Below are 13,894 nucleotides of genomic sequence, written 5' to 3'. Positions count from 1 at the left end.
AATAAGTTTGAAGTACAGGCATGGGTTTATTTTTTTTTTCCTTATGGGCTGTTTTCTAAAATGCTGCCTTTTTAAAAAGAAAAAGGACAGTCACCCATGTCTCTGCAATTTGATTGCAGGCTGGAAGTAGAGTAAACCAATAAATATATTGCAAAAGAGCATGTATCATCTAAACTTCCAGTCCAGTTTTGTGGTCACAGGGACATAAAGAGTTGAAGTATTCTTCAGATATGCAGCCAATTTTATCTTCTTAACTAAACCAGTTATGAATTTTGCTCATCACTAGCTAATAAGCATGTTTCAAAAAAGACTTGGTAGCATCTGCAGCCATATCCCTTCCAGAAAAAATAGTATATATATTCCTAAATACCTGGCTTAGTAAACTCTTCTGAGTGCATTGTTACCCAGCTTCACTATCAACCTTCTGAATTACCTATGGACTTTTCAGTTACAATGTTTAATTATTTTCCTGATCCAAATCTTATCATCTTGTCCGTATAGGACAAAACAACACTGGAGACCCTGACTCAGCAACTGGCAGTAAAACAGAGTGAAGACGGGAAGTTTAGCCATGCAATGATGGATTTCAACATGAGTGGAGATTCTGACGGTCAGTACAAATGGCTTATCCTTATTTCTAGGTTTGTGTGAACGTATCAATGGGATGTGGAGGAAAATCCAAGTGCTTTGGAGGCCCATGAGGAGTAAGAGCGATTAGCAATAAGTGGCTATGAAACAAGGCAGGAAAAAATGATTCACTGTGTGGTGTTTAAAGTCTCAAGGTGATTTTTAGCCTTCTTTTCTGTATGCTGCAGTTCTTAAGACTGGACCAAGAATGTATTTCTGATGGTGAAAGGAATAGAGGAGGCAAATAGATGTGGGATGAGTGAGTTCACAGAGTGAGTCCATGATTTATAGTCCTGATCATCCATAGGTGTTGCACGCTCTGCACCTGTAGGAACTTACTTGGTTTGAAGAAGCAAGCTTAATATCCATTTCTTTCTCTGTTATTGCTGTTGTTGTAAACAGCACAAAAACAGGCAGATTTGTAAAGTTCACTTGTTAGTTAGAGAATTGCTTAAGAAGAAATGCCTGGTCTTGCTGTTTATCATCCCCTTCCCATCACAAAGAAGGTAGAAGATAGGTAACACAATATGGCCAGAATTCTGTAAGCAAGAAAGGAAGAAGGTAAAAGGAAAATCTACATTGATAAGTGTTGGGTTTACATTATTAAGTAGTGAAAGGTGGTTTATAAAAGCTTTTTGTTGAAAAAAAAAAACAGTTGAAACTTTATCAAGACTACACTATGTGATACTGACTCAACAGAACTGCTAAAAACTAGACTGTACAATAGATGGTATTTCCTAATGCTTCAAGTAGAAAGAAGCACCATTAACCTATTGTGAACACTGACTGAATGTGCAGCACCGTAGATAGGTTACTGACTGCAGAAGAAGCTGCATAACGAAACACAAGCTGGGAATGTTTTTCTCTTTCTTTGTAGGAAGTGCAGGAGTTTCAGAGTCTAGAATTTACCGGGAATCAAGAGGGCGTGGTAGCAATGAGCCCCATATCAAGCGCCCAATGAATGCATTCATGGTGTGGGCTAAAGATGAACGGAGGAAGATCCTTCAAGCCTTCCCTGACATGCACAACTCCAATATCAGCAAGATACTAGGTAAGAATGATAAAGCTTCTTTCAGTAGCTAAACTAAAAAAACTTCGACTTAATAGGGCTGAACACCTGACACAGCAGAATTACTGTCTCTAAAACATCCGTTTTGTTACTTTATGGCTGCACCGAGGACAACAGTTATACAAGCTTCCACTGTGCTGCCCAGCAGTATACATTAACCATAACCTGAAATATTCCTGTGTCTTTATAATTACTGAGATTGTGGTGGTAGTTTTGGTATGAAAACATGAACTGAATAGACAAAACCAGTTCATTTCATTAGGCTGTTGAACAAGCACAAAATGACTGCTGTTGTTTAATTGTGCATGTGCTTCATCTAACTAGATTCTGTTGGGTAGCACACCACAGTATTTGATTTCTGCCATAGCAGTTTCTGTTCAAATCAGTGATCATAGAGAAAAGATCCTAAAATCCCACTCTTAGAATGGTTTGGGTTGGAAGGGACCTTAGTGATCATCTAGCTCCAACTGCCCTGCCGTGGGAAGGGATATCTTCCACTAGACCAGGTTGCTCAAAACCATATCCAACCTGGCCTTGAACACCTCCAGGGATGGGCATCCACAACTTTCCTGGGCAACTTGTGCCAGTGTCTCACCACCCTCACAGTAAAGAATTTATTCCTAATATGTGATCTAAATCTACACTCTTTCAGTTTAAAGCCATTACTCCTTGTCCTATTTCTACATGCCCTTATAAGAAGTCCCTCTCCAGATTTCTTCTAGGCCCTTTTAGGTACTGGGAGGCTGCTCTAAGGTCTCCCTAGAGCCTTCTGTTCCCCAGGCTGAACAGCCCCAGCTCTCAGCCTGTCCTGCTAGGAGAGGAGCTCCAGAGCTCCAAGCATCTGTGTGGCCTCCTCTGGACTCACTCCATGTCCTTCCAAGAAGGTCCATGTCTTTCTTGTGTTAGGGGCCCCAGAGCTGGATGCAGCACTTCAGGTGGGGTCTCACAAGAGCGGAGTAGAGGGGGACGATCACCTCCTTTGATCTGCTGGTCATGCTGCTTTTTATGCAGCCCAGAATACTATTGGCTTTCTAAGCTGCAAGCACACGTGGCTGGCTCACACTGAGCTTTTCATCAAGCAACAACCCCAAGTCTTTTTTCTCAGATCTGCTCTCAATCCAGTCTCTGCCCAGCCTGTAGTTGTGCTTGGGATTGCCCTGACCAATGTGCAGGACCTTGCACTTGGCCTTCTTGAACCTCATGAGATTCACACAAGGCCTACCTCTCCACCCTGTCAGGGTCCCTCTGGACGGCATCCCTTCCCTCCAGTGTGTTGACTGCACCACACAGCTTGTTATCACTGGCAAACTTGCTGAGGGTGCATCAGTTCCACTGTCTGTGTTGCCGACAAAGATGTTAAAAGAGTGACAGTCCCAATACCAGCCCTTGAGGAACATCACTTGTCACTCGTTTCTACTTGAATATTGAGCCATTGACTGCAATTCTTTTGAGTACAATCATCCAGCCAGTTCTGTTTAGAGACAAGGATGCTGTGCAGGATGTTGTCAAATGCCTTGCACAAGTACAAGTAGATTATATCAGTTGCTCTTCCCTTATCCACCAGCCTTTAATCCCATCATAGAAGGCCATCAGATTTGGCAGGCACAGTTTGCCCTTATTGAAGCCATGCTGTCACCAATCACATCCTTATTTTCCATGTGCCTTAGTATAGTTTCCAGGACGATCTGCTCCTTGATATTGCCAGGCACTGAGGTGAGACTGACTGGCCTGTAGTTCCGTGGGTCTTCCTTTTTCCCATTTTCAAAAAAGGGGGGTATGTTTCCCCTTTTTCAGTCATCACAAAGTTGACCTGACTGCCACATCTTCTCAAATATGCACAGTGGCATAGCAACTTCATCTGCCAGTTCCCTCAGGACCCGTGGATGCATCTCATTAGGTCCCATAGATTTGTGCACCTTCAGGTTCCTTAGATGATCTTGAAACTGAGCTTCTCCTAACAGTGGACAGTTCTTCATTGTTCGATATTCTAAAAAGAATCTTGAAATCAGAAAAAGAAACATCATTTTCATATCCTCTACTCTTCACAGCCCAAGGAGTATTTGTCAGGAGCATAATCTACTGAATTTCATGCCATAGTCTTCCAAATTTTCCCTACTTGCTCAAATTCTCAGGACCACATTCCGTCCCAGGTTACTCCTCTGTGACATGCTGAATGATACAAGAGGTGAATAGTGAGGATCTATGAGGCCAATGAATTACTATTCTGCAGGAAAGAAAAAAAAATAACCTGTTACCAAATTGGAGATGTTGCATTTTTACTGATAAAGGCTGCATTATAGGAGCTAAGTGTCCCTCAGGCCAGTGGGTAAATGCTTAAATAGGGGACATGTTTACTTGGGCTGCAGGTCTCGGTTTTGCTGACAGCTCGAGAGATGTAGTGCAATTGTAATGGCAGCATTAACCAGCTGCAGGGCTGGTAAATTGTGCAGGGTTTAAGCTGGTCAGAAGTTTGAGGTTTAGCTTGGTATCATGAAATGTTAGCAGGGGGCAAGTGGAAATGAGGTAAATTGGTGGGAGAGGCAGAATATATCGGCTGTGGATGGCAGATGTGACAATATTAACCCATGATTAAAAGGGTGGTATGAAATTATTAGATTAGTTATGGGAACAGGATTAGAAAGTTAAATTGGTTATGTTGATGATAAAATAACCTTATACAGGTTAAAAGGGATTATACTGGTCAGAAGCGTGTGATATGGTTAGACTGAGGACAGGGTGATAATAGTTTTGGTCTGTTTCTAAATTGAGAGGAGACCTGGTTAAACCTGTTTTTAAATAATCAGCTTCAGAAATCTACAAGATCATTCTGAATGGCCCTTTTCATATAGAAAGTACAAAGAGAGCTTGATGTTTTCCTTCTTAACTGATTGTTTTGGATAACAACCTCCGACAGCACGCTGCTAATTCATTCTGCTTAAAACAGGCGCTTGAGCTGGGCTGACATTTTACGCAGTCTCTGGGGATCCTGGTTGACATTTTAAAGGGCTTCTAAGCATTTTATAATACCCTAAAATCTGGTTTTAATAAGCCATTCTGCTGAAATTGTTAACATAAGGAATCACCTTTTACTATTTGGCGCTAGATCAGGGAGATATGGGGACATCTTTTTCTGATTAGATATACAGTAGTTGGAGTAAAATGTGCAAATTCATTACAGATCCTGTTGAGGTGACAGACAGTATAGCTGACTCCAAACTCTTTCTGTTTTGCTGCCAGATATGGGGAAAAGCAAGGTTCAAGGCAGTAAGAGATGATGTTTCTATTTCTTCGTAGCATCACATTTAAGTTTTTATTCCACCTATGCAATGGAGAGGGATGTCCTGACATCTTTCTTGACAGGAACGTTACAAAGGTCTTCCCTCAATTGCAAAAGGCCAGTCTTTGAAGTCAGCAGGGAGCTTTCTGTTAACTGGCATAGGGTGAGCAACTGGAAGCTTACTGTTACCCAGGTATTAGGGTCTCCTTATTTGAAAGCCGCAATTTTCCCTTACCAGTTTTTTAGCAGCAGTGCTACACACTGAGGTCAGGGAGCTCTTTGTCATGGAGAGTAGCTTAGATAGAGTGATAGAGTTGTCACTGCTCAAGGGACATTTTCATAGTAAAATGAGAGGAGGTGCCCTTCGCAGCACTAAAATTCTCTAGGGATTATGTTTGACACTGTGGTATTATGTTTTGAGCATAAAAATTAGATACATGGATTTGTCACTAAATTCATCTGTGCATACGTTTGTCATCCATCTGTTCATTGCAACTTGTGGATAATGATTTTTTTTTTTTAGTAAATTGTTAAAAAAGTGCTAAAATGGGTCTGCTGGACCCTATCAATTTAATAATGCATTGTTTAGATATTTTTGTAAATATTTTAATTCATTTCACTGATGAATCTACATAAAGAAATTAGGAAAAGATTAATTTAGATACTGCTTTCAGAAATTCTCTCATGGATGTGTCAGTGTGTCAGTAAAACCCTATTCACATACCTATGTATTATACAAGTGTTTGTGTATGTGAGAGTATTTTTTAAATTAAAAATCCACTTGATTCAGGTACATGGATAGAAAAATGTCAGTCTAATGGACTAAAAGTTAGGCAATATTACAAACAGCTGAAAATTCTTGTCAGAGAAATTTGACTTAAAATTATCTGTGAGCAGAGCTCTTAACCCCATCTAATGCATGCAAGTGCTGGGGCACACATAGGGACATCTCTTTTCTGCTTTGTACTTACAGCTAACTGTGTTCACAGTCATTGTGTAGGCATGGCTCTAACTGCCCTAGCCCAGTTTGAAGGCAGGAGGCCTGTTAGGTGCTGCGGTGCTGCAAAATCTTATAGTTTTCTCATTTATTTTATTTTCTAAATACTTCAGCCACCAGATCAGGAAGAATTGTGCAGGAATCCTGCTTGTCATTTTGTATGCATCTAGGGAGGGGAATGGGTTCTTGTTTTCATAGTCAAGGAGAAAAGCCTTGTGTACTTGACCCACTCAAATCTTTCTAACACAGATGGTGAGCAGAAAGCTCACCCAAGAGTGTAAATCTTGCCTTAAAAAGAAAGATTTTTCAAGATTCTTCAGTCGCACCTTGTTTGGGCTTGGGCTTGGCACTGCGCATAGGTACCCACGACTGCCTGTGTGTGTTTATAGACACAAAAAACAATGGCATATAAAGTATTACGTTTGTCCAAACAAAAGGTATTTTTAATGAGTTTCATTATGTTGATTGACAATACTCATTCATAGCTTATTAGCTTGCCTGTGGGTGCACATCCAAAGATCAGAGTTCTATATTCTTCAGACTTTCAGAATTTCAAATTAAGACCAGAGAGCTGTTTGAATTTTGAATATTACTAAGAAAACAAGTGAGAATTATGAACTGTAAAAACCAAAGGTTTATCATCAGAAAATGTGCCCTTTTTTAAAATTTAGTTTGACAGCATTGCTTGTTTCATTATTTATGATACTTCAAAACATACTAGTAAATTGTATTTAGTATATTTTGTAAAAATGGTAAAGTCAGAGTAAGAGGAGGTATCACTGCAGAAGGCAGCTATTAAAAAATTGCTAGGAAGAGAGGTGAGACTGCCAGGATTTTTATTGTACTGAGTTTGCAGCTTAGGAAGGAAAAACATAACAAATTACATTTATGTATAGATATTGTATGTGTATCTGTATGTATGAATACTGTGCCTCAAAATTTCAGGTTTTGTGGCCTTGATCCTGCAAAGACTTATGTGTTTCCATAACTTCCCCCACTATTTACAGATCTTTTCACATGAGGGGGTAGGAATATTCTTGCCCACATCTGACTGTAGGGTTGCAGCAAGTACACTAACACAGTGAAAGAGGAATTGTGCTGGGATAGAGCATTTTCATGGCAATTCTGCAACAAGTGATTTTAATTTCTACATTTCTGTCTGTCCATCTGTCTCAAAGTATATCCGAGTTCCTACATTGCAAGTTCTCTTACAGCATGTAAATCAAATGTCAAGATTTGTTTAAAGACTGAGATTTTCAACTTTATTATTCATAAATAAGACTGGATTCATCAGCCAGAAGTGGGACTGGGGCTACAGCAGGTCTGTAGACAGCTATAGATTTAGACTAACTTTAAGATTTTCTTCATATGCTAAAATACCAGTGTGCTTGTGACTATGAAGTAGAATTTGAAAGTAAACCTGCATCTGGGCATCTTCAGTAGGGCTCATATGCTTTATACCCTGAATTCTTAACATTGTTCAACACAGGCTCTGTGTTTCCGTTTATTGGAACATTAATAGGTGTTGAGTGTTTTGGCAGTCTCCACATGTTTATCACTGTGTCATTTAGCCCGAAATCCAGGAGGCCAGTATGTCTGGAAAGTTTGTGTCAGTTTTAGTAGCCACTGTCTTTGCCTATAAAAGCTTGAATAATTTCTCTGCAGGAGACAAAGCTGCTGACCAGGATTCTATGTAACACAGTGAATCTGCCACAGATCCCCATGCACAGACGCTACCTCTGGATGACATACAAAGTGCCGCACAAGAGCTTAGTGGAGATCATAGAAACCATCTAGTTGCATCAATATGGTGCTGCACCTAAGCTAGTAACAATGTCATTAAACTGTTTCCCATTCTAGAACTATCTGGAGGATCTCTGCATGTTACGTGTTATAAACGTCATGAAAAATGATCGGTTTGACTCCAAAGTAATGTTTCTAAAAATGGATGTCCGTTGCTCCTCTTCAGAGCAAAGACGCCGTTGTTTACAAATGGATTATCTCTAGGTGTGAGGTCAGCCTGTAGCAGCCTGTTAGCCCTGAACTGCAGAAGTCTGAACTGCAGCTTGGAATAAGGATTCAAAGAGCAATGGGGAAAATGGTGTCAATAATCAGAAGGGGCCTTTCTAGAAGGAAGCAGACTGTTTTCTTTCCTGGGACTTTTCTTTCCTTAACTGCACTCTCTATATTGCAAGTCTTAGGGGCAAGTCTTGAGCTAAGACCAGCCTGAGTAATAGCATGAGCTAAGTACAGTATGAGTAACCATAAAAAATGAAGAACAAGAGGAAGTCAAGAATGACATATGACATTATGAAGCCATTAAATTGAGAAACTATTTGAACTTTTTTTCCAATGGGAAAATTTACTATTTTCCAATAAAGTTTTCCTTCTAAGCCACATGTTTCAGAGCTTGGACCATTCCTGTTATTTGAAATGTATCTTACCCTGAAGCACTTACATAGTTCATGGAAAAATAAAATAGGGTAACTGATTCAAGAAATTTTACTTTCTGCTCCCATATTATGTCCTTTAAGAAATAATAATATATAAATTTCAGGAGGTATTTGAAAACAGTTGTAAAGTCTTCATTATTTCCCTAGCTCAAACATCTGCACTAACAAAGGGAGAGTGTTAGAAACAAGGCTGCTGGCAATGAAGCCCCAGTGCAACTCCGTGGAGAGGTGTGCCTGTATCCCAGAACTCTTCCCTTCATGACACACACTAAATTCTTTAAGATGGAGCTGGCACTGTTCACCAGGACTTGGTCTTGAAGTTAAAACCCCACGGAGACATATGGGATAGTTTATAGCTTTTAGAGGCATTGCTTCAGGGTCTTTGCAGGCTCCTGTACCCAGCATCATAGCGTTTACGATCAGCTCATATTCTGCTTCTCACAAACTTGGAAGCTAGAAAGATTAAGCTGTAGTCACATGCCTGTCCAGAGCATATGCCTTGGTCCAGTAACGGTGAAGCACAATGACTAGATCACAGTGCATGGGTGTTTCCTTTGGAAACAGGTCCATGGTCGAAAGAAAGTGGGGAGACATAGCAAAGCAGACTCTGTGTGTCTAAGGGTCTTTGGCCATTCCATTAAAATACATTGCCTTGTTCACTGAAACAAAATGTCAGGGATTGCTCATTATCAGGATGATGGGTTTACTTCCCACTTGAAAGACATTATAATGTAGATAAGTTTCAGTAAGATATTGAGTCAGAACTTCCAGTATCATCTCTCTCTGCCTCTTGGCCCAAGAGGTTTACTAGTCAAATACAAACAAGACCTGACCCCTCTGTGGAAGCTCTGACAGATTCCCAGCCCAAAGCGATGTGACCGTAGGTATCTTGTTCTGGGTGACCTACTTGTTTCTCTGCCTTTCAGTGTTTGTGGATGAGTAGAAACCCATTTCTCATTCTTTTTTGTTTTTTTTTTTCTTTCTGTGACAGGATCTCGCTGGAAAGCTATGACAAACCTAGAGAAGCAGCCATACTATGAGGAGCAGGCCCGACTCAGCAAACAGCACCTGGAGAAATACCCAGACTACAAATACAAGCCAAGGCCGAAGCGCACCTGCCTTGTAGATGGCAAAAAATTGCGCATTGGCGAGTACAAGGCTATCATGCGCAACAGACGCCAGGAGATGAGGCAGTATTTTAATGTTGGGTATGGGACCTTTAAAAACTACTGCTCATATCAGAAAAAAAAAAAAAACAACCAAACTTTTCAGGGAGAATTCTTATTTCAATGTGGTAAATGTTATATTTTATTGGCAAAAGCATAATATATATGCTAACAGAATATGAATCTTATACTTTGAAACAGTGTGGTTCAGGAGGAAGTTAGGCAGTTAAGGATTTTTTTTGTTGTCTCTGCTATGTACTCATCTTACAGGTTTGGCCAACTGTCTCACTTCCACTCTGATTATGCACAGGTCAAAAAAACAAACTTAAGATTTTCCAATGAAACACAGTCATTCTGATAGAGCCTTGATACTAGTAAGTATTATGAGGTCTCAGAGAGTATATATCTGAATGAATCTATAGTACTGCCTCTTAATCTAGAAGCAAAAAATACAAGTTTGCCCTCGGAACGATGTGTGGCATATGGTTTGCAAAGGGACTGCTGAACATACTGAACTTGAGCTGGAATATGAACTCGGCTCAGTTAATTCATATCAGGCATGAAGTTGTCTGCATTGTTCATTGTGACAGCATTTGTCATGCTAGGGAGTGTCTTCCAGTACATTAAGCTAATGCTTTGTGTTGAGCATAAATTTCAAGAAGACTGGTTCTGATAAACGGCTAATAGATCAGCTTGATGCGATTAGATTAAAATCTGCCTAGAAAACTTGCATGTATTTTCCTTCTGCAAAGACTCCTTGGATTTGGTTGCAGCAGATCGGAAGAATTGGAAGTAATCAAATATTCTGTGATATTTCTGTATTCACTTCAGAAAATTAAAAGCTACGCAGTACTCTTTAAAAAAACAAAACCAGCAGCAAGAACAACCCTCAGAAACAATGGAATTTCTTTTCTGTTTCATCTGAATTTGGAATCGTTTTAATATTAACTGAGTTGCACATCTCTCTAATTAATGGCTAGAAGGAGTAATAAAGGAGAGAATATCTGTCCAGCAACTGTTAAGTGTCATCAGACTGTGTTTTAAACAGCTATAGTGTGCATTGTTATAATAAGCCGCTCAGCAGAGAAATTTGAGCTGCTTAACCCTGTGGTGCTGGCAGGTCCAGTGATCCCTATGGTAAGCACTGAAACAAACACAGGGAAGTCAGCCAACATTTGGCATCAAGAGATTAAAAAAGAGGAGGGGGGCCTTCTGGAAAAAGAATAGGTGGCTACAGAGCCCCCAAAACACTGCTTATCTGGTTAACATGCATGCTTCATCATGGGGAAAGAAATTAACCTTGTAACATTCTGCATATTATTTAGCTTTCCAGACAAGGTTGACATTGAAATCAAGACACTTCTAGAGATGATTTGCACTGGGGCATTAGAGCGCAGAACCTGGGGTGAAATCATAGTAGAATTTACTGACAGTGCAGCCGATGACTGTGGTGGGGTCAGTGTTTGATGCTGGCAGCCACAGCACTGCAGTTGCATTCCTGGTTTTAGTCCCCCATTTGCTGCATCACTTGGTACAGGTCATTTAAGGCTATATTTCTAAACACCAGTCCAGCTCCTGCTTGACCACCAAACATGTGATGGTGTTTACAAGAGCTGTGGCTATGCCAGCTCTTGGGCATGCTGAAAGTGTGTCTGAAGACATCACAATGGGAAGGATCTGGCTTCTTTTGCAACTTCTGGACTTAATGGTTCCCTGTCTCAGTGTCCTCATCTTTAATGGTAGGGTGGCAAGCTCACCTCACTGGGCTGCTGAGAGCCCTAATACATTTCTTTGAGATGCTCTGGAGTGGACATCCTATAGAAGTGGAAGAACACTATTCTTAAATTATTTAATATCTGAAAACCCCTCTGAAAAGCACCATTTAAGTGCAAAATGTTCCTATTGTTAAATATTAAAAGCAATTTAAGTGTGCTGAATCTTGTTACAGAAATGCTGACTCCAGAAAACAAAAGCCTTCCTACTGAATTAAGAATAAAATGCAAATTAGATCCGCTCCCTACTTTAAGAGCTATATCTTCAGCTGAGACAACTTCTGCTTGCTTCAGAAATAGGGAAATAAGGACTGTATGCAGAGGGAGGCCTCCCTCGAATGGCAGGCAGGAAGTATCTGAAAATGCAGCAAGCAATTCCAAACAAATGTAAAGCTGTTTGGCAGAGGAAAGTCTTTCAGGATCACTGTACTGTGCAAGGCTTACTGTACAGCCAGGGCATAGGCAGGCAGGAGAACAGGGAAGGGTTTCATTCTTAATTAAGAATGTTCATCTCAAGAGACTCAGCCCTGTCTCCTGTGGCAAGGCTTTTCCGTGCAGATGGACACACCGCTGATGACATTACAATGTGCAGCATGTACTGAAGAGTATTACTGCAATGGAATTACTTCATGCAGCAAGGAAACAAAAGGAGCATGAATTTTAAACCTCTAGGCTTGTTGGGACCCTGAAGCTTCTCAGGGAAACAAACACTAGTATAACACAGCTAGTGTTCTTGATGCAAAGGGAATTTCTATAGCCTGGAATAATTCCTCTTTCATTACTGCAGACAGGTTTCCAAGGCTTAGAAGCCGTATAAAGGCATCCTGTAGAGGATTTTCTCAAATGCTCATGTTGCTTGCTTGCTTTTTTATTTATTTTTAAATAATGCATGCTTCCGTTTTAAGTCTGCCTTTTTCCAGTTTTATCCATCTTCCTTCAAAGGTTCTGCTTTTCACAAATGCCGCTTGCTGTGGAAACTATCACCTTCCAGTAGGAGGCCCTTAGTGATCATCCTATAAGCCCTTCTTGGCCCCAGAAAGCCCACTGTTCCTCTCCCTAGTAATGGCCACGTCTCTGGGTGAATATGGAGTAAACATTGCCCCTTTGGAGAGACCTACCTTGCTTTATCCTCATCTACCTGTACAGCACCTCCCCATTGCTGTGCAAACTAACCAGCGCTCACTGCATCTCTCCTGTTGGCAATGTGTTACTTTTATATCTAGTCCTGCCAGCAGCTTGGGTTATTTAAAAGCAAAATTTTCAAAATACATGGTTTTTAAGTTGGACCACAGTTGAAAGGATGTTTATTTTTTGGCTAGCAGCGGATGGGACACCCAGTTTACCCAGTAAAAAGGATGCATCGCAAGCAGGCAAGCTGGAGCAGTGTAGTTTGGGTGCAGCTAGAGATTTTTAAAGAGATTGGGTTTTCTTATCAGTTAAATTGGTTTGGGCTTGATGTTCATTTCAAGGGCATCAGTTGGAGAGTCTGAAATATTGTTGTAAATGTTACCATGCATGGGCCAGCTAGGTGCTTCTTCTGCCTGCCCAAGAGCATATGCTATGGTCTTGCAAACTGCTGTTGTATTTGTGCTCCCTTTATTCTTTCCTATATTCAGCTGTCCTTTTACTTTTTCTCTGTGACAGGCAACAAGCACAGATTCCCATTGCCACTGCGGGTGTAGTTTATCCAGGAGCCATTGCCATGGCAGGAATGCCTTCCCCACATCTGCCCTCCGAGCACTCAAGTGTGTCCAGCAGCCCGGAGCCTGGGATGCCCGTCATCCAGAGCACTTACGGCATCAAAGGTGAGGAGCCTCATATCAAGGAAGAGATGCAGACCGATGATGTCAATGGAGAAATCTACGATGAATACGATGAGGAAGAGGATGACCCTGATGCGGACTATGGCAGTGACAGTGAAAATCACATTGCGGGGCAAGCCAACTGATCAGGGTCCAAATATCTCTTGACCTACAGGACTTCAAGGAAAAAAGAAAAAATAAATAAAGCCCCACCTGGTTTATCTTTGCCAGTGGCCAAGCACATTAACTTTCTCATACACTGACTGTTACTTTAACTGTTAGTCTTAACTAGTTGGGACATCAGCTGACTAATAGACATCAGCCTGCATCAAAAGAAAAAAGGCTCAAAAGAAAGGAAACAAAGACAACGATAACAACAACAGAATGATATAAGCTATGGGTAAAATAATGCCAGTAATTCAGCTGCTATACCCAAGCACTGAAGTCTTACCCGTCGACCTTTTATTATTATTATTTTTTTTTTTCAAATAAACTTTATGGCTGTTTGTTCTACAATGTTCTAGAAATTCTCACTCAGGTACACAGTGCCAACAAGTGGCTTGTGAATGTGTTTTGTTGTTTTGTGCTACAGTTTAAAGAGAAATAATTTTTTCTTTTTCTTTTTTTTTTAGTTTCCTTTTTTGGTTTTTTTTTTTTGGTAATGCACCTGACAGGAAAGAAAAAAGATAAAATTCCTTTTGTCCCCTCTGTCTCCTCCTCCTCCTCCTCCC

General features: G+C 40.6%; 1 protein-coding gene across 23 annotated transcripts in view; it reads left to right on the top strand.

The window, feature by feature from the left end:
• SOX5 (SRY-box transcription factor 5) overlaps positions 1 to 13,679 on the top strand; it is a 643,908-nt gene extending 630,229 nt beyond the window's left edge. For all 23 annotated transcript variants that reach the window (XM_057405230.1, XM_057405225.1, XM_057405229.1 and 20 more), the window contains 4 exons: positions 502 to 610; positions 1,505 to 1,678; positions 9,415 to 9,631; positions 13,006 to 13,679. In XM_057405230.1, coding sequence (XP_057261213.1) covers positions 502 to 610; positions 1,505 to 1,678; positions 9,415 to 9,631; positions 13,006 to 13,309 — 804 coding nt within the window. In that variant the 3' untranslated portion in view covers positions 13,310 to 13,679. The remainder of the gene's footprint in view (positions 1 to 501; positions 611 to 1,504; positions 1,679 to 9,414; positions 9,632 to 13,005) is intronic.
• Positions 13,680 to 13,894: the final 215 nt, after the last annotated feature.

The sequence above is a fragment of the Pezoporus wallicus genome, unplaced genomic scaffold (assembly GCF_028554395.1).
Source record: "Pezoporus wallicus isolate ANWC-B61680 ecotype Strahan unplaced genomic scaffold, APGP_CSIRO_Pwel_v1 contig_6789, whole genome shotgun sequence".
Lineage (NCBI taxonomy): Eukaryota > Metazoa > Chordata > Aves > Psittaciformes > Psittacidae > Pezoporus > Pezoporus wallicus.
Note: the sequence above shows the minus strand (reverse complement) of the source record. Positions and strands in the feature narration are given on the sequence as shown.